The 21,095-nt window shown below is 44.9% G+C and overlaps 1 protein-coding gene across 9 annotated transcripts in view; it reads left to right on the top strand.

The window, feature by feature from the left end:
- Positions 1–20,470, top strand: part of NDRG3 (NDRG family member 3) — a 92,498-nt gene extending 72,028 nt beyond the window's left edge. For 5 of the 9 annotated variants that reach the window (XM_031656742.1, XM_031656740.1, XM_031656736.1 and 2 more), the window contains 8 exons: positions 4,014–4,117; positions 5,095–5,160; positions 5,283–5,334; positions 10,620–10,667; positions 15,686–15,721; positions 15,808–15,859; positions 17,384–17,422; positions 18,523–20,470. In XM_031656742.1, coding sequence (XP_031512602.1) covers positions 4,014–4,117; positions 5,095–5,160; positions 5,283–5,334; positions 10,620–10,667; positions 15,686–15,721; positions 15,808–15,859; positions 17,384–17,422; positions 18,523–18,704 — 579 coding nt within the window. In that variant the 3' untranslated portion in view covers positions 18,705–20,470. The remainder of the gene's footprint in view (positions 1–4,013; positions 4,118–5,094; positions 5,161–5,282; positions 5,335–10,619; positions 10,668–15,685; positions 15,722–15,807; positions 15,860–17,383; positions 17,423–18,522) is intronic. The other 4 variants (XM_031656744.1, XM_031656743.1, XM_031656739.1 and 1 more) reach the window with 1 other exon arrangement.
- The last annotated feature ends 625 nt before the right edge of the window (positions 20,471–21,095 follow it).

Below are 21,095 nucleotides of genomic sequence, written 5' to 3'. Positions count from 1 at the left end.
CAAAAATTAGCAGGGCGTGGTGGCGTATGCCTATAGTGCCAGCTACCTGGGAGGCTGAGGCAGGTGCCCCATAGTGGGACCCTGTCTTTATAAAAATTCAAAAATTGGCTGGGTGCCATGGCTCACACCTCTAATCCCAGCATTTTGGGAGGCCAAGGCAGGTGGATCACCTGAGGTCAGGAGTTTGAGTTCAGCCTGACCAACATGGAGAAACCCTGCCTCTACTAAAAATACAAAATTAGGCTGGGCACGGTGGCTCACACCTGTAATCCCAGCACTTTGGGAGGCCCAGGCAGGTGGATCACAAGGTCAGGAGTTCAAGACCAGCCTGGCCAACATGGTGAAACCCTACCTCTACTAAAAATACAAAAAAATTAGCCAGCTGTGGTGGCACACACCTGTAGTACCAGCTACTCGGAAGGCTGAGGCAGGAGAATTGCTTGAACCCAGGAGGCAGAGGTTGCAGTGAGCCGAGATTGCACCACTACACCCCAGCTCTGGGCGACAGAGCAAGACTCCATCTCGGGAAAAACAAACAAACAAACAAAAAATTAGCCCGGTGTGGTGGTACATGCCTGTAATCCCAGCTACTCAGGAGGCTGAGGCAGGAGAATTGCTTGAACCCAGGAGGCGAAGGTTGCATTGAGCCAAGATCGTGCCATTGCACTCCAGCCTGAGCAACAAGAGCAAAACTCTGTCTCAAAAAAAAAATTTTTTTCAAAAATCAGCCGGGCTTAGTAGCACATGCCTGTGGTCCCAGCTACTTGGGAGGCTGTGATGGGAGGATCACTTGAGGCCAGAGTTCGAGACCGGCCTGGGCAACATAGCAAAAAGAAATGCTACTTCATATAGGCCTCTGAGGGGAAAGCTAAGGCCAGTATTTAATAATTTCCAGGCCGGGCGTGGTGGCTCAAGCCTGTAATCCCAGCACTTTGGGAGGCCGAGACGGGCGGATCACGAGGTCAGGAGATCGAGACCATCCTGGCTAACGCGGTGAAACCCCGTCTCTACTAAAAACTACAAAAAACTAGCCGGGCGAGGTGGCGGCGCCTGTAGTCCCAGCTACTCGGGAGGCTGAGGCAGGAGAATGGCGTGAACCCGGGAGGCGGAGCTTGCAGTGAGCTGAGATCCGGCCACTGCACTACAGGCTGGGTGACAGAGCGAGACTCCGTCTCAAAAAAAATAATAATAATAATTTCCAAAAAGCAAGAACATCCTCACTATATATAGAGAGTTTTATATATATATATATAGAGAGAGAGAGAGAAATATATATATAATATATATATTTTTAATTTAAAACATATATATAAATTAAACATATATATGTTTAATTTAAAACATATGAGGTCACAGTGGATTTTCATAAGTCTTATTTTCGTAAGACTGAAGAGTTCATTAAAATTTAAGCATCCAGGCTGGTCTGAAGGTAGGGAATTATCTGAATTGATTGTTCACAGTTAGTTACAGATTGAATTCCCTGTTCTACTCTTTCCCCTTTCTCACTACTGCTCTTGACCAGTCAAAAAGATAATAAAAATTAAAAATAAATTTTATTTTATTTTATTTTATTTTTTTTTTTTTGAGACGGAGTCATGCTCTGTCGCCCGGGCTGGAATGCAGTGGCCGGATCTCAGGTCACTGCAAGCTCCGCCTCCCAGGTTTACACCATTCTCCTGCCTCAGCCTCCCGTGTAGCTGGGACTACAGGCGCCCGCCACCTCGCCCAGCTAGTTTTTTGTATTTTTTAGTAGAGACAGGGTTTCACCGTGTTAGCCAGAATGGTCTCGATCTCCTGACCTCGTGATCCGCCCGTCTCGGCCTCCCAAAGTGCTGGGATTACAGGCTTGAGCCACCGCGCCCAGCCTAAAAATAAATTTTAAAACATGTAAGCAAGTTAATGCTTGTATTACTTTGAAATGGAAACAAACATGGTTTTTAAACATGAATAATGTTCAATTCACCAATAAGAGAAATAAATTAAAAATACGTTTGTACTAGCAAGGATGTGGGAAGACAGGTAGTGTAAATAAATGAGATAGCTCTATATATCCGGATAAGTAATGATCTTTACCATACTTTACAAGGGAAAGCAAGTGTAGAACAATGTCTAGAGGACTATAATTTGTGTTTTTAAAAACATGGGAGTCTGTTTGTTTGTTTGTTGAGACAGGGTCTTGCTCTGTTGTCCGGGCTGGAGTGCAGTGGTGCCATCTTAGTTTGCTACAGCCTCGACCTCCTAGGCTCAAGCCATCCTTCTCCTTCAGCCTCCTGAGTAGCTAGTATTACAGGCATGTACCACTACACTAAGCTAGTTTTAAAATTTTTTGTAGAGATGGGGGTCTCGCTACGTTAACCCACGCTGGTCTCAAACTCCTGGCCTCAAGAGATCCTCCTGCCTCAGCCTCCTAAAGTGCTGGGATTACAGGCATGAGCCACCACACCTGGCCTATCATTTGGTATTAACTTTTCTTATAATATCTTTAGAATGAGACTGGGGCTCTCACAAAGTTTTCTAGTAGTGATTCACATACCCTTCAGTTTCAGGTAGACTCTTGTCAGTTTCCAACTGTATTCTGGGTTCATTTCATCCACATGGTTGTGAAAATGTGAAGAAAGTTTTTCCATATCTCTATTTCTCTAACAAGGCTTGGTCACTGGTGAACTTTACACATTGCCCTGGATTAACAGATTTCTTAATTATCCCTGATATTATTTCTTTCCTCCAATGCAAGAATTTTCCTTTCTGCTTAAAACTGCTTAATGATGTATGTGTGTATGCACACACGTATTTACATGTATGTTTATGTACTCAAGAATCTGGCAACTAGCTCTGATGACATCTGAGAAGGCCAGCAACAGAGTGACCATTAAACAGTGGGTGGTGGAGAGGGAGACTTTTCACTGTATAGACCATTTTGTTTCTCTCGTATTTTATACCTTCAAAAGTATTGGTAATAAGATTAAAATAAATGAGCCAGGCACAGTTGAGTGTGCCTGTTGTCTCAGCTCCCCAGGAGGCTGAAGCAGGAGGATCGCTTGAGCCCAGGAGTTCCAAGCTGCAGTACCTTATGATAGTGCCTGTGAATCGCCACTGCACTCCAGCCTGAGCAGCATAGTGAGTCCCCATCTCTGAAATAAAATTTAAAAGATTAAAATAAATAATGAATTACTAAATCAATAAAGTGTCATAAACGCAATGGAATATATAATTATACAGTGTATAATATTAAATGGTGGTACATATAGATAGGTAATACGCTGATTATATCATTGAAGATATAGATAAGTTAATTGCACAGATTTATGGTTATTAGAAGAAATGCAGCCAGGTGCAGCAGATCACTTGAGGTCAAGAGTTCAAGACCAGTGTGGCCAACATGGTGAGACCCTGTCTCTACTAAAAATACAAAAAAATTAGCTGAGCATGGTGGTGCATGACCCTCATCCCAGCTACTCAGGAGGCTGAGGCAGGAGAATCGCTGGAACCCGGGAAGTGGAGGTTGCAGTGAGCTGAGACTGCACCATTGCTCAGCCTGGGTAACTGAGCAAGACTCTGTCTCATAAAAAAAGAAAAGAAATGTTACGCTCCATTTGTTTTACACTTTGTGGTTTATATGTTTCTATAACTTTTCTTACTTAATCTTTAAAACAGCCTTGTCAGATAGCTGGTTATTGTCTTCATTTTATAGTATCTCCATTTTTGTGAAGAATGGCAGAACATTAAAAAAACACACAAAGAAATCAGGGTTCAGAGTGATGAGGTGACCTAAGTTCCACAACTAGTACTTGAATCCTTTGCTGCCCTCATCTGACACAGAATATGGCACTGAACCAGTCTGATGCAAATCATCAGCCATTCAGCCTACGAGCACATCAGTAGTCCCCAGGCTCTGCCCCAGTTCCCATCATGAGCTGCACGATTTGACTCGTGGTAATGAAAATGCAAACCAAACAAGATGGACTTATTCTGGAACTCAAAAGCTTGCCCATGTCTTCTTTAAATTGTTCTAGGAAGAGTTACAGGCCAACCTGGACCTGATCCAAACCTACAGAATGCATATTGCCCAAGACATCAACCAAGACAACCTGCAGCTCTTCTTGAATTCCTACAATGGGTATAGTTTTTTCCCATTTCTTCACTTAAATGTAAACAGCTCTAAAAAGAGGAGGGCGGGAGAAGGAGAGAGGACTGTATCTAATATTGGGACGAGCTTCTCTGAGGTGAAAATGTGAGCCCCTTCTGGCTTTCTAGAAACATGGACAAAGATTGAGGAAATGGATCAGCTGTAACTTAACCAAAGTTATACAGCCAGTAAGGAGTGAAGCCAGATTTTGAACCTTGTCTCTCTAGCTCTTTCCTCTATATAACAGAGCCTCCCTATTTTTAGTTGAAATCAGAAAGATTAAGCCCTGTGCTAAACTCAGTTACGAGGAAAACACCCCTCCCTCCTCCTCAAAGTGTAAGTCATTCTCTTAAGGAATTTATTCCTGTAAATTAAACACTTAGGGCCGGGCGCGGTGGCTCATGCCTATAATCCCAGCACTTTGGGAGGCCAAGGCAGGCGGATCTCAAGGTCAGGAGTTCAAGACCAGCCTGGCCAACATAGTGAAACCCCATCTCTACAAAAATACAAAAATTAGCCAGGCATAGTGGTGGGCGCCTGTAGTCTCACCTACTTGGGAGGCTGAGGCAGGAGAGTCACTTGAACCCGGGAGGCGGAGATTGCAGTGAGCTGAGATCGCGCCACTGCACTCCAGCCTGGGTGACAGACTGAGACTCTGTCTCAAAAAAATTAATTAATTAAACACTTAGGACTTGAGAGTTTCAGTGGGGTTGCTGTTGAGTGTTGAGGCTGTCTCCTTGTAGCATCCCAAAGAGTCCTTCAGGGTTAAGCCAGGAGCCTCCTTCCTGCTCCGTACCAGATGCCACTGAAGTGGCGACTCAAGAACCAAGTCACAGGCCTCTTCCCTTCTCAGGTGTGAAGAAAAGATAGTTTCACCTTCCTTGATAAATTTTGGTGTTTATGACCAGAAAACCTGAGTTGCTATGACTTTACCCAAAAAGGGCATTGCTTCTGCTTTGTTTTTCTAGACGCAGAGACCTGGAGATCGAAAGACCCATACTGGGCCAAAATGATAACAAATCAAAAACATTAAAGTAAGTTCTTCGGTTTCCTCAGCTGACTTGCCAAATATCTTTGCCTTTCATAGACTAATTTGGTGTTCAGTGGAATTTATGTATCTATTTGCTGAGTGATACCTCTTACTTTGCCTACCTAGGTGTTCTACTTTACTGGTGGTAGGGGACAATTCGCCTGCAGTTGAGGCTGTGGTAAGTATGTCCTCATGCTGTGAAGATGAATGAGATCAAAATGTAATAAGATGTATAGGCCGGGTGCAGTGGCTCACGCCTGTATCCCCAACACTTTGGGAGGCTGAGGCAGGAAGATCACTTGAGCCCAAGAGTTTGAGATTAGCCTGGGCAACACAGTGGGACCCTAACTCTACAATTTTTTTTAAAAAATTAGCTGGTGTGGCTGGGCGCGGTGGCTCACGCCTCTAATCCCAGCACTTTGGGAGGCCAAGGTGGGCGGATCATGAGGTCAGGAGATCGAGACCACCCTGGTTAACACGGTGAAACCCCATCTCTACTAAAAATAAAAAAATTAGCCGGGCATGGTGGCAGGCACCTATAGTCCCAGCTACTCGGGAGGCTAAGGCAGGAGAATGGTGTGAACCCAGGAGGCAGAGCTTGCAGTGAGCCAAGATCGTGCCACTGCACTCCAGCCTGGGCAACAGAGCGAGACTCCATCTCAAAAAATAAAAAAAAAAATTAGCTGGCATGGTGACAGCCTGTAGTCCCAGCTACTCTGGAGGCTGAGGTAGGAGGTTTGCTTGAGCTCAGGAGGTCAAGGCTGCAGTGAGCCATGATTGCGCCACTGCACTCCAGCCTGGGTGACAGAGTGAGACCCTGTCTCAAAAAAAAAGTATGTAGCACACTGCTGACACACTAGAAACAGTCAGTAAATACTAGTTTTTGTTCTTTCTGATTGCACATATCAGGGTTTGCTCTTTGTCATACATTTTGGAAAATTAATTCATCATTAGATTTCATTAGATGGGATCAGTTTTTTTCTTGATTGCTTTGTGTTGTGTAGTTCACTTTGTGGCAAGTAGTACAACTAAACACCGTTTACTTATTTTCAGATTTCTGACAGCCTCAGCCTTTAATCTGGAATAGATTACCACCATAAATCCAGCAGGCTGGAAGGCTACCTCTGCCTCCTTCTGAAGGACATAGCACATGGATAAAAATGATATATGCTCATTGTAGAAAATATGAAAAAAATTTAAAAATAGAAGGATGAGGGGAAAATCATGATCCTATTACCTAAAGACAGAGTATTATTTTTTGCCTTACGTAGACCTGATTATATTAAATATACAAGATTTGGGGGCCTGACTTAACACTATTGATAGCATTTTTCCATTACAGAATCAGTATGTCTGTAGGTTTACCATTATTTAACTTTGTTCTCATGTTGATTAATTCCAATTTTGCACTATTAATGTTACTGTTGGCCAGGTGCGGTGGCTCACGCCTATAGTCCCAGCACTTTGGGAGGCCGAGGTGGGTGGATCACCTGAGGTCAGGAGTTCAAGACCAGCCTGGGCAACATGGTGAAACCCCGTCTCTACTAAAAATACAAAAAATTAGCTGGGTGTGGTGGCATGCCCCTGTATTCCCAGCTACTTGGGAGGCTGAGACAGGAGAATCGCTCAAACCTGGGAGTCAGAGGCTGCAGTGAGCCAAGATCGCACCACTGCACTCCAGCCTGGGTGAGACAGAGAGACACTCTGTCTCAAAAAAATAAATAAAAATAAAAATAATGATACTGTTGGACATCCTTAGAAAATCTTTGAATCTTTTATTATTTCCTTGGGATGGATTTCCAGAAGTGGGATTAATGTGTCCAAAATTATAAATCTTTACAAAGTCTTTCATACATTTTGCCAGGTTCCTTTCCAGAAAGAATATACCAGTATATTGCCACCAGCACTGTATAAGCATGCCTGTTTCACTGCACACTGTCTAGCATCGAATCTTTTTTTTATTAGTAGTTAATTCGATAGGTTAAAAATAGTATCTCACTGTTTTAATTTGCATTTATTTGATTACAAATGAAGTTGATAGTTTTTCATATGTCTTATTATGTGTTTCCTACAGCATATATAACTTAACTAAATATCTCTGTGAAATTACTTGATTTCTTTGCCCTAAATAGAGCAAAACATTATGGAGTAAAGCTTTTTGGAAAGGAAGTCTAACAAATAATCAGAGGTGTAGACATAGTTGAGAAGGTTTGTAGAGTGGGGAAATGTTTGTAGGGTGAGAACATGCAGATGTGAAAGGATACATTCGCATCTCCCTGAACTGTCCTATAAAACACTCCGTGTCTGGTGTGAAATACATGGCATGACTTCCCATAGAGGCCAATAACGCTCAGTTCCCCTTCCTCAAAAAACATTCCCCAGAGGTAAAAAGGTTATAGAGGTGACCCCAATTTATCAAGAAGGAACTTTATAAAGGTCACTGTTTGCTGGCTAAAAAGGTGGAGATACATGCTTCTAAACTATCAAAAACATTTTAAAATGAACATATATACTTAATACAGGAAAATATTTTTTTTTTTTTTTTTTTTTTTTGAGACGGAGTCTCGCTCTGTAGCCCAGGCTGGAGTGCAGTGGCCGGATCTCAGCTCACTGCAAGCTCCGCCTCCCGGGTTCACGCCTTTCTCCGGCCTCAGCCTCCCGAGTAGCTGGGACTACAGGCGCCCGCCATCTCGCCCGGCTATTTTTTTTATTTCTTAGTAGAGACGGGGTTTCACTGTGTTCGCCAGGATGGTCTCGATCTCCTGACCTCGTGATCCGCCCATCTCGGCCTCCCAAAGTGCTGGGATTACAGGCTTGAGCCACCGCGCCCGGCCGGAAAATATTTTTAGAAAATATCCTTAATCAGAATTTCCTTAAAATGCTAAATATTTCTGTTCATCTTGTATCTACTTATTTGCCTTTTTAAAATTGTGTGGACTTAAGGCAACCTCTGCAGTTATTTTTCAAGACTATATTAATTTGGCCATATAGATAAGGGCTCTTCCTCTTTCTGATTTCCACACCTTCAGTGTTTATGAGAATTCTGCAGCCCTGTCTATACCACAAGTAGATGCTCTTTCATACGCAGTCAAACCTAGTTCCTCTGCCAGAGCATTTTATCCCACAAGTGTGTAGGGATTAAGAGGAATATCCATGCATTGAAGAGCAAAAAGAAACTACAAATTCTAGTCATTGTCAGTAACTATTCTTGCTTACTTATTCATTCAACATCATATTTTGAGCATCTCCTATTTACTTTGCTATGAAGAACATGAAAATGAGTAAGACTGAGTGCATTCAGGCAGCTGGGGAGAGAGTAGATGTCAAAAAACAGTGGTTGTGGCTCATGCCTGTAATCCCAGCACTTTGGGAGGCCGAGATGGGCAGATCACCTGAGGTCAGGAGTTCAAGACCAGCCTGGCCAACATGGCAAAACCCTGTCTCTACTAAAAATACAAAAACGAGCTGGGCGTGATGGCACACACCTGTAATCCCAGCTCCTTGGTGGGAGAATTGCTTGAACCCAGGAGGCGGAGGTTTCAGGGAGCTGAGATCGTGCCACTGCACCCCAGCCTGGGTGAGAGAACAAGACTCCATCTCAAAGAAAACAAAACAAAACAACAACAACAACAACAAAAACCCACAGTGATTGTGGTTGGTCTACTAGGTATCAAGACTTCTTATATAATGTAGAAATTGCAAAGTAGTGAACCAAGGAAAGCATGATTGATTATATTAAATCCAGATTTGAGAGTTCATTCTTCCAGAAAATATTTATAGTCTATCTACTATATTCTAAGCACTGTACCTAGCAGTTAGGGATACAGTTTTTAAATTCTGCGTTTTAGAGTTAATGCACATTCTGTAGTGAACGGGTACATTCATTTGTCACTGTCTGCATTGTCCTTTGTATAGAGCAAATCAAAACTCCGATTTGGTGATCCTGACTTTTATATATTCCCTGATTTTAGAAAAGTTTTGTATACCCCCCACCCGCAATCCCCAGAGTAAAAGTTCATCTGGATTACTGGGTCTTGCTTAGGTAATTTTAACCACTGCTTGCTGCTACTGCAGTCTATCATGTAGGCCACTGCTCTCCTAAAACAACTCAAATCCTGTCACTTCAGACACCTTCTGTGGCATCCTGCCTTCCACAGTCAGCTCCAGCCTGTGCCCCAGCCTCACCTTCAGTCTACCTCACCTCACACTTGCCTCGGTAGCTGTTCCGTTCCCACCCCTGGGGATTTGCTTATGCTTTCGCCTTAATTCTGGAAGCCCTCAAGCACTCACCCTTTCCCTTTATCTACCTGTAGAAATCCCACTTCTTTCTGTGTTCACTCAGCTCAGTTGCGAAGCATTTGCAGTGGTTTCATTTTGCTTTGTATTACATATTTCACCCTGCTGGATCCAGATTCTAAGCACAGGTTTTACATGTATGTTCTTAGCAAACATATAAACGGAGAGATCCAGTTGATCAAAATAGCTGTAAAACAATGCGGAACCAAGAGATTGTCTCCCCAGAACATTTTCTTTGAGATCTCTGCCTTCATGAACACAAGGGTGCAGGATATCAGACATGTGAATACACAGGGCCACGATTCTTTTTTTTTTTTTTTTTTTTTTTTTTTTTTTGAGACGGAGTCTCACTGTGTCTCCCAGGCTGGAGTGCAGTGGCGCGATCTCGGCTCACTGCAAGCTCCGCCCCCCGGGTTCACGCCATTCTCCCGCCTCAGCCTCCCAAGTAGCTGGGACTACAGGCGCCCGCTACCGCGCCCGGCTAGTTTTTTGTATTTTTAGTAGAGACGGGGTTTCACCATGTTAGCCAGGATAGTCTCGATCTCCTGACCTTGTGATCCACCCGCCTCGGCCTCCCAAAGTGCTGGGATTACAGGCTTGAGCCACCGCGCCCGGCCCACGATTCTTAATTAAATGACTCCATGAGAGAAAAATGAGAAGAGTTCAACTTTGGACTGGATAGCCAAAGACCTTGAGATAGAAAAGAGTGAGGATATAAAGAATGGCAAACCCACTAAGGAAAGAGGTGAAAAGTGAGGCAAGGGAGGTGCCCAGGGCTTAGCCATTAGAACCAGTTGTGCTCAGAAGCCATTAAAGAGATTCCAGCAGGAGAGGACCCACGGTCCAGTCCATTTTTCAAAGAAGTAAGGTAACCTACTTTCATGTTATATAGCTAGTCAGTAGGAAGACTTAGATTCAGCTTATAGTTTTTTAAAGACACATAACTGATTCAGAAAATTAGATAAGTTAAATTTTTAGATCTGCTCAGAAATATCAAAGTATATCATATAAATATATCTCCCATTATGTATTTTGGTAATCTCTTTGGCTGGTTCAGCCTTCTGCAAACTGAGCTGTTGATCTTGCAAGATCATTCTCATGCCAAGCTATTTCATTTTTTTTCCTAGCAACTCATAACATTATTTTCTCCTTTTTTTTAAATTTTAGGTCGAATGCAATTCCCGCCTGAACCCTGTAAATACAACTTTGCTAAAGGTAATGTGTCTTCTTCCCTCACTTCCAACCCTTATATATGCTTCAGATTAATCATTGGAATAATTGCCCAGAAAGAAGCAAAGCTTCTCTCTCTTTGGTTATCTCATTCTCTTCTTTTTTTTTTTCGAGACAGACTCTTGCTCTGTCACCCAGGCTGAAGTGCAGTGGCTCGATCTCGGCTCACTGCAACCTCCACCTCCCGGGTTCAAGCGAATCTCCTGCATCAGCCTCCTGAGTAGCTGGGAATACAGGCGCCCACCACCACCCCCAGCTAATTTTTCGTATTTTCAGTAGAGACGAGGTTTCACCATGTTAGCCAGGATGGTCTCAGTCTCCTGACCTTGTGATCCATCCACCTTGGCCTCCCAAAGTGCTGAGATTACAGGTGTGAGCCACCACGCCCAGCCTTCATTCTCTTTTTGAAATTATGCTTTTGGCCAGGTGCAGTGGCTCATACCTGTAATCTCAGCACTTTGGGAGGCTGAGGCAGGTGGATCATGAGGTCAGGAGTTTGAGACCAGCCTAGCCAATATGGTGAAACCCCGTCTCTACTAAAAATACAAAAATTAACCGGGCATGGTGGCACACACCTGTAGTCCCAGCTACCTGGGAGGCTGAGGCAGGAGAATCGCTTGAACCCGGGAGGCAGAGGTTGCAGTGAGCCAAGATTACACCACTGCACTCTAGCCTGGGCGACAGAGCAAGACTCCATCTCAAAAATAAATAAACAAATAAAATAAAATAAAGCTTTTTTCCTGAATATGTTCTCATTGTAAAACATTGCAAAAAAGAGGAAAGGATATGGAATAAAATAAATTTAAATTATTTGTAATCCTACCACCCAAACCTCTGGTAAAATATTGCTGTCTTTTTCCTATACATTTTTACATCATTAAAATTAGGCCGGGCGCGGTGGCTCAAGCCTGTAATCCCAGCACTTTGGGAGGCCGAGACGGGTGGATCACGAGGTCAGGAGATCGAGACCATCCTGGCTAACACGGTAAAACCCCGTCTCTACTAAAAAATACAAAAAACTAGCCGGGCGAAGTGGCGGGCGCCTGTGGTCCCAGCTACTCGGGAGGCTGAGGCAGGAGAATGGCGTAAACCTGGGAGGCGGAGCTTGCAGTGAGCTGAGATCCGGCCACCGCACTCCAGCCTGGGCGACAGAGCCAGACTCAGTCTCAAAAAAAAAAAAAAAATTAAAGAGGGGCTGGGCATGGTGGCTCATGCCTATAATCCCAACACTTTGGGATGCTGAGGTGGGCGGATCGCTTGAGTCCAGGAGTTTGAGACCAGCCTGGGTGACAGAGTGATACCCTGTCAGAGAGTATTTACAACCCTGTATGTTTTCCTCAACTTTATGACATAGCCTTTCCCATGTAACTAAAAACTTTGGCTGGGCGCAGTGGCTCACACTTATAATCCCAGCGCTTTGGAAGGCAGAGGTGGGAGGCCAGGAGTTTGAGAGCAGTCTAGGCAACAATAGTGAGACTCTGTCTCTACAAAAACAGTAAGAAAATTAGCTGGGCTTGGTGGTGCGCATCTGTGGCCCCAGCTACTCAGGAAGCTGAGGCACGAGGATTCCTTGAGCCCAGGAATTTGAGGATTTGTGCTCCTGACGCTGCGCTTCAGCCTAGGTGACAGAGTGAAACCCTGTTTCAAAAAAAAAAAAAAAAGGCCGGGTGCGGTGGCTCAAGCCTGTAATCCCAGCACTTTGGGAGGCCAAGAGGGGCGGATCACAAGGTCAGGAGATCGAGACCATCCTGGCTAACACGGTGAAACCCCGTCTCTACTAAAAAATACAAAAAAAACTAGCCAGGCAAGGTGGCAGGCACCTGTAGTCCCAGCTACTCCGGAGGCTGAGGCAGGAGAATGGCGTAACCTGGGAGACGGAGCTTGCAGTGAGCTGAGATCCGGTCACTGCACTCCAGCCTGGGCAACACAGCGAGACTCCGTCTCAAAAAAAAAAAAATTTGTCAATATTATTTAATGTTGTGAGAATTAACATAATGGATGTAAATTCTTTATATGCAAAGTCCTGCTGCTGTATTGGTAAGGAAGCTTTCAGTAACAATTCTCATGATGAGAGTGTATGCATTTTCTTTCTCTTAGGGCAAATACAGACCAACTCTTATGCTAAATATCTAGAGATAGTATCAAGTGTCTCCCACTTTTGAGTATATAGGAGGCAAGAATTTCTACCTGTTATTGTTTCAACCTAGCTTTTCCTAGAGCCTCTACTAAAGTGTTTAGGTAGCTGACCTTCTAGTTTGTACTTGGACTACTGTAGATTTCAGTGCTGATCATATGTTGCTTACTGCTACATTTTCAGTCTGAAAGACCTCTGCCATCTTCCTTTTCTCTTTGAAGTGTGTTTGAAAGGGAAGTGCTGTTACCAGAAACAGCCTGTAAGTTCCTAGAAATCTAATGTGAGGTTAATGCTCTGAGGTGACCACATTCAAAATGTTCTGCCCTCCAGGCAATTGATGGGCTGGTCTAAAAATTTGGGGGAGGGGCTGGGCATGGTGGCTCATGCCTGTAATCCCAACACTTTGGGAGGCTGAGGCCAGGAGTTCAAGACCAGCCTGCCCAACGTGATGAAACCTCATCTCTACTAAAAATACAAAAATTAGTCAGGCATGATGCCGGGCGCCTGTAATCCCAGCTACTCTGGAAACTGAGGCAGGAGAATCACTTGAACCTGGGAGGCAGAGGTTGCAGTGAGCTGAGATTGTGCCATTGCACTCCAGCCTGGGCAACAAGAGCGAGACTTTATCTCAAAAAAAAAAAATTTTTTTAAGTTTGTAGTTTCAAACTAGTTTCTCACTTCAGGTTTGAATCAATATTCAAACGCAGAAAACTAAACCCTACAATAACCATAGACATAGTTATTTTTGGGCAAAAATGCCCATCTATAACACCATAGAATAGAGTGGATAACTCCTATGGCAGATCGAACTGATTCTCAAACCATTTGATAGGTACCCATCTTGGAAATAGTTTCTTCCAGTATTCTCTCTGCATATGGGAACTGTTCTATATTCCAATCAGGTTTCAGCTCCTAAACTTCATGAAAATACAGCCTGTGCTGGTTTGGTTTTTTGTATATTTGTTAGATTAAATGTTTGTTTATAATCTTATGCTTAGAATTTTCAGAGGCCTCTCCCTTGTTAATCTCAAACTTCTATGTCTTCTGTGGCATTCTCCTCAGTTGTAGTCCCTCCTCATAATAAGTTTTGATGCCAGTGAATTGAAACCATGGGGTTCATGTTCCTTTTTGAAAAAAGCCAGTCAGCCTGAATAGGATATCATCTGAGCCCAGAGTGCGTAACAGCTAGAAGAAAGAGCAGGCCTAGGGCCAGCATGCCCTAAAAATGCTTTACTGTGGATAGTAGATTCAAATCACCTGGGAACTTATTAGAACTGTAAGTTCCTTTTTTTTTTTTTTTTTTGGAGATGGACTCTCTGTTGCCCAGGTTGGAGTGCAGTGGCATGATTTTGGCTCACTGCAACCTCCGCCTCCTAAGTTCAAGCAATTCTTCTGTGTCAGCCTCTAGAGTAGCTGAGACTACAGGTGTGTGCCACCATGCCTGGCTAATTTTTTGTTTGTTTGTTTGTTTGTTTGTTTGAGACAGAGTCTCGCTCTGTCACCCAGGCTAGAGTGCAATGGCGCCATCTCGGCTCACTGCAAGCTCCCCCTCCAGGATTCATGCCATTCTCCTGCCTCAGCCTCCCGAGTAGCTGGGACCACAGGTGCCTGCCACCACACCCGGCTAATTTTTTGTATTTATAGTAGAGACGGGGTTTCACTGTGTTAGCCAGGATGGTCTCGATCTCCTGACCTCGTGATCCACCCGCCTCGGCCTCCCAAAGTGCTGGGATTACAGGCGTGAGCCACCGCGCCCAGCCAATTTTTGTGTTTTTAGTAGAGATGGAGTTTTACCATGTTGGCCAGTCTGGTCTGGAACTCCTGACCTCAGGTGATCCCCCCGCCTCGGCCTCCTGAAGTGCTGGGATTACAGATGTGAGCCACCGCGCCTGGCCAGAAATGCATGATCGTGAACCATACCCCAAACCTATCAAATCAGAATCTCTGGGACAGGAATCCAAGAATCTGAGTTTTAACAAGTCCTTCAAGTAATTCCAGCACACACTAATGAAGCCATATCCTAGAAATCCTTGCACGCATGAGAATAACCAGCTGTAAATGTTTATGAAGTGAAAAGCAGCATTACCAAACCCAGCTATTAGAGGAAAGTAACTGACTGAGCGAGCTGGCTGAATCAGTATCAGCTCTTGATGGCTGAGTGTCCTTACTCATGGAGGAAAGATAATGTAGAGTTGAAATGGGACTTGGGGCCGGGCGCGGTGGCTCAACCCTGTAATCCCAGCACTTTGGGAGGCCGAGACGGGCGGATCACGAGGTCAGGAGATCGAGACCATCCTGGCTAACACGGTGAAACGCCGTCTCTACTAAAACATACAAAAAACTAGCCGGGCGCGGTGGTGGGCGCCTGTAGTCCCAGCTACTTGGGAGGCTGAGGCAGGAGAATGGCGTAAACCCGGGAGGCGGAGCTTGCAGTGAGCTGAGATCTAGCCACTGCACTCCAGCCTGGGCAACAGAGCAAGACTCCGTCTCAAAAAAAAAAAAAAAAAAGAAATGGGACTTGGAAAGCACGATGCACAGAGAAGTTAGGGTCACACTGTTCGAGGGCTCTGAAGGGAACATTCTTCAGGTGCTTTTCATGGTTGAGAACAGTGGTTAACTTCACTATCACCTCAACAGAAAATTCCCACCGTGGGCCTGAAAGTCAGGGCTTCAGTCTTATTGAGGAATAAGTATGTAATAATGATATCAGATTTTCATCCAAGGTTATAAATGTTTGTATGTAGGTAAACTTGCAGTTAAACATTAAAACCTAGAATTCGATCTTGTTCTGTTTGAAAGGACTTGGGGTGTTCAGAGCAATTCTCTTAAGGGTAAGTCCCAGCTGACTTGCATATTTTTCCTTTTCTAGATGGCAGACTGTGGGGGACTGCCCCAGGTAGTTCAGGTAAGGAAATTTTTTTTTTAAACACCCATTTAATTTTGCCTCTCTGTCTGTGCGAAGATTAATGCCCTCTTGTTTTATCCCCCCAGCCTGGGAAGCTCACCGAGGCCTTCAAGTACTTTTTGCAGGGAATGGGCTACAGTGAGTAGTATACAACTTTCTATCTAGCAACAATTTAGGTTTATTGGGGTCCAGTTTCACGTCTGGGAGCCCACAATTCCTGAGATATAACCTCTGTGGCAGCTAGCATTAAGCAAAGTAGAAACTGAAATGGTTATGGAACATTGATTTGTCCATATTTATGAGAAGCTAACACTCAGCACTTACTTTTTTCAGGCACTATATATTCTTTTGTTTTCTGTTTTTTTTTTTTTTTTTGAGATGGAGTGTCACTCTCGCCAGGCTGGAGTGCAGTGGTGTGATCTCGGCTCACTGCAGCCTCTGCCTCCTGGGTTCAAGCGATTCTCCTGCCTCAGCCTCCCAAGTAGCTGGGACTACAGGCACATGCCACCATGCCCGGCTAATTTTTGTATTTTTAGGAGAGACAGAGTTTCACCATGTTGGCCAGGATGGTCTTGATCTCTTGACCTCGTGATCTGCCTGCCTTGGCTTCCCAAAGTGCTGGGATTACAGGCGTGAGCCACCACACCCAGCCTATATATTCTTAATCTAAGAGGTCATTCTGTTATTAGTGCCATTTTATAGAAGAAGAAACTGAGGCTCAGAGAGACTAAGCACATTGCCAAGGGTAAAAATTCAGCTGCAGGGCCATGATTCAAACCCTGGCAGTCTGACTCCAAAGCCCAATTTTGAACCCCTGCAGCTTAGGCTGTCCTAGGTGTGAATCTGAAATTATGATTTGCATTTAAACTCAGCTGGTTAATAACTCCTGACCAAGAGAAATGAAACGGAGACGTAGGAGAAAAGGGCAGTATCCTTGGGAAAGTCTCCTCCACTCCAGGAGATGAACTTGGAGAGTGTTTTAGAGCAAGTCCAAGGGTGTGTCCATACCATATGCCATTGTCTTGGTCTTTTGTGTTGTAAGACCCCTGAGCTTTCTCATGGTCACAGAATTATCTACACTTGCTCCTTTCTTGGAGTTTTAAGAAAACTCTTTCACCCAGGTACAGAGCTCCTTACCCAGTAGGGTGATTTTTCTCCTGTCTTTGGTATTAGTGTGGATAATGGTCATTGGAGAGCTGCCTGGTCAGCTGCTCTGGGCAGCTGGGCCCTGGGTGCAGCCCTGTACCTGCCAGGCAGACCATGTATGTCTTGTCTTAAGTGGCTGTGTCATCCTTGCCTGTGAGCTGCTACCAACCGAGCCCACACCCACAGCCTTGTGGCTCACTGGGAGGAGCAGGAGCCCCTCTCCTATCCCATTCTTATCCTTTTCCTATGAAATAGCTGATCTTCCAGCCCACTTCTGATCCAAAGCAAGATGACTGTTTATAGGCGAGGGGAAAACAATTGCCTTTGTCTGGTGGGGGAAAGTAACATTTGAGATGTTATTGAAGTATCTGTCAGCCTCACCTCCTCTCTGGGAGCTTAAAATAAAACTTTATCCCTGGCTTAGAGTATTCTGTCATGTCTACCAGGCAGCTGAGGTTGCCACTTGGCACTCTCGGATCACTAACTTGCCTTTTCCTGTGTCCATCCTGCTTCCAGTCCCGTATGTGCAGCTCAGTCACCTGAGCACCGAGTCAGGTACCTTCCTCTGTGCTGGCCCCGCCCCGCCTTCCAGTCTCTCCTGGCTGCACTGGCTGCCTGCAGCATGTCCGCGGTCTTCCTGTGCAGTGAGAGCCCGATAGAACGTGGCTCAGTACGCCCCAAGAGGTTTAGCCTACAGGTCCAGCCCTGGTCTCCCAGGAGGAAGAAAGGATCTGGTTGCAAGGGGCAGGCCTCCTCTTGTCATCCTAAATCCAGGGTCATAGCAGCAGCTGAAACTTGATAGGCAGGGCACATCTTCCACTGCCACCTACTAATTCTTGAATTAACCTCCAGACATAGGAATCCAAGGACAGCCTTGGCTCTAAATAGGAGGGTCAGAGCCTGTGCCCAGAGAACTCTGCAGATGATAGCACCTTCTGACCCCAGCATTGAAATACAGTGGCTGCTGCCCAGGAGGATAGGCAGGGAGGCTATATGCCAGGTAAGGCCCAGTCCCAGCCAAGCTGGAAGGACCTTGGAGTCAAGCAGTGGCAGAACAGGAGTCTGAGTTTAACACCTACCCCCAGAGCTCCTCCATCCCTGGCAACCTGTACCTCATCCCTGTGTCGAGGTCAGCTCCAAGCCAACCTGCCCTGCCCTTCACCTGCACCGTCCTACACATCTCCTCCCTGATAGCAAGGTAGCCTGTGGACACGGATGGTAGTCTCGTTGTATCGGGCTTGCACTGTGTTTGTGAAACACCTTCATACTTGTGTGTTTGTCTTTCTTTTCTTTTGGTTTAGTCTTGCATGCACTGTAGGTTTTGGTTACCTGTTTGGGTTCCCAAAGCCTCCATTCTGTCACTGTCTGAATGGTGTGGGCATAGCTAAGAGGCCATACTCTGGACTTAGGGTTTCCCCTTGTTCTGTGGTGACTACAATCAGCTGAGATTCCAACCAGATCTAAAGGATTAAAGTGGCCTCACATATCACCACTCACCTAGAGCAAATAATACCAAATGGGGATGGCTATATCTTGTCCTGGGTGTCATTGTAAATGAGTCGGAAAAGCTAAACATAAAGCCTTTGGTGAGACTCCTAGGTTAGTTGGGCTTAACTAGGGCTTCATCTTCTAGTCCCCTTGGTTCTCTGTTACAGTACCATCTGCCAGCATGACTCGGCTCGCCCGATCACGAACCCACTCAACCTCGAGTAGCCTCGGCTCTGGAGAAAGTCCCTTCAGCCGGTCTGTCACCAGCAATCAGTCAGATGGAACTCAAGAATCCTGTGAGTCCCCTGATGTCCTGGACAGACACCAGACCATGGAGGTGTCCTGCTAAGCAGATGCTCCTCCCCTGGACCATTGCAAGTCCATCCTTCTTCAAATGACCACTCCATAATATAACATTTCATCCATGTAAACTGGCCTCTACTATCTTTAACTCATGCATGGCCACTGAACCTCTCTCTAGTAGCCTGGATTTATCATTCTCTCTGCCTGCCCACCCCCTTTTTTGTATAGCCCAAGAACCACTTCCATGCCATACTGTAACATTCCAACATCTTTAGCTGATCAGATCTCTCCATATCCTCTCTTGCCAGCTTTTTCCCGTGCTCCCCCAACTATGTATCGGATAAGATTCTTTGATCCCAACTCTGTGTGTGTGCGAGCACGTGTGTCTCTGTTTGTGTGTGCATAGTTCTGTGGTTTTAGACACGCTTTCTTGTAGTGCTTCTGCAAAAAAACAAAAAAGGGACTTATTTTGCATTCTCAATGGTGTTTTTAAGGGAATTAGGCAGAATAGATTTCTAGGTTGGGTAGGCCACTGCATTCTCTTTTGTTTGCAAATTGGTCAACAAAATTTGCAGAGTGATTTCAGGAGAGAGCAGCTCTGAGGAATGTGGAAAATCATAATTGCTATCTGGACCATTGATTGATTGTGAGCAATAGTAGAAGGGTGCCTATTACATAGAGAGACTCCTTCTGTCCAAATGAATTTCTGTATACTCTTCTATAAATAAAAGGGAGGAATATATTCTGCTGGAAGCCCATGAACCATCGGTGAGGTTCCGATACAACATAGAGTTTTTTCCAAGGAGTGAATGTGGCTTAATTACTGGACTCTCTTAGCACAGGAAGGTGGAAACAAAATGCCAGGCCTCTGCTCTGAAGAGCAAAACTGCTGTCGCTGCAGTATCTGATACTGGACATCCACATATCCACAAGAAGTGCCTCTTAGGTCTATGACAGAGAGTGTCTCCATTCCTCAGTTACCAGAGAGGGGAGAGGTATGGCCTAAAAAGCATGTAGATGGTGGAGAAATGGGTGGGGAGAGAGGAACAACCATTAACATAGTATCATGTTTAATAAGTATGGCCTTGATTTCAGTAGATGTAATGGAAGCCAAATTAAATTGATACAGAACCCATTTCTTAGAATCTTTTTTTTTTTTTTTTTTTTTTGGAGACAGAGTCTCGTTCTGTCACCCAGGCTGGAGTGCAATGGCACAAACTTGGCTCACCCTCTGCCCCCTGGGTTCAAGCGATTCTCCTGCCTCAGCCTCCCGAGTAGCTAGGACTACAGGCACCTGCCACCACGCCCAGCTAAGTTACGTATTTTTAGTAGAGATGGAATATCACCATGTTGGCCAGGCTGGTCTGGAACTCCTGACCTCAGGTGATCTGCCTGCCTCAGCCTCCCAGAGTGCTGGGATTATAGGCATGAGTCATTTTGCCCAGCCATCAGAAAGATTGTTAATCCTATGAACTCCCTTTTGTAGGAGAGAAAGGGCCACTCTGTAGGGGCAGCCCTGTCCAGGTAAAGTTGTTTTCAGCCTCCTGTCTACTGTTAAGTGAGGAAGTCACAGCAAGACAGAGAGTATTGCTGGAGGGTGAGAGAACTGTGGAGACCAACTGCCACATAGCAAGAGCCCAGCTCTTGGGAACGTTGAGATGTAAGCTCAGGGTTACACAGTTCCAAATCTTGGGAAGGGGCTTTTCAGACACACTGTTTGCTTTCTGCTGAGATAAGGAATGCATCACTCTGCCAGAGTATGACTTTTTACAGATTATTAAATAAAGCTGTATATGTCTCATTGTTACCTGATTGCTGGTGGTATTTCTTTCAAGCCATTCACTGGGGTTCAGGGTGGGACGAGTTGCTGTATGCTGGTTCTGTGTTGGCATTTTCACATGTGATTGCTTATCCACCAAGCGACACTGTCCATTTATAGGAGGAAATGAAGCCTGATGATAAATCATTCGCCCAAAGTCATACAGCCAATAACTCCAGCCAGGATCAAATCCTATGGAATTATGCAGAATTCTATCTGATGTGTCTATATTTCCCTGAAGCCAAAAATCGTGAGAAGCCTGACAGTATTGTTTGTGATGGAGAAGCTGAGGTCTTGAGAAGGTGGTCCACGTCACAGCTCTACCACTTGTGTGGGATTGCTGAGTCTCACTTCTCATTTAATAATCTGCAACCACTTGTCTGGGTTCCTCTAAGAGACCAGCCTGTGTTTCTCCAGAAATAGCTATATTTGTACCCATCAAGAATAATTTCAGACCGGGTGCGGCGGCTCACACCTGTAATCCCAGCACTCTGGGAGGCTGAGGTGGGCGGATCACCTGAGGACAGGAGTTAAAGACCAGCCAGGCCAACATGGTGAAGCCCTGTTTCTACTAAAAATACAAAAATTAGCCGGACATGGTGGTGTGTGCCTGTAATC

Source organism: Papio anubis, chromosome 16, assembly GCF_008728515.1.
Source record: "Papio anubis isolate 15944 chromosome 16, Panubis1.0, whole genome shotgun sequence".
In the NCBI taxonomy this organism is placed as follows: Eukaryota; Metazoa; Chordata; class Mammalia; order Primates; family Cercopithecidae; genus Papio; species Papio anubis.
Note: the sequence above shows the minus strand (reverse complement) of the source record. Positions and strands in the feature narration are given on the sequence as shown.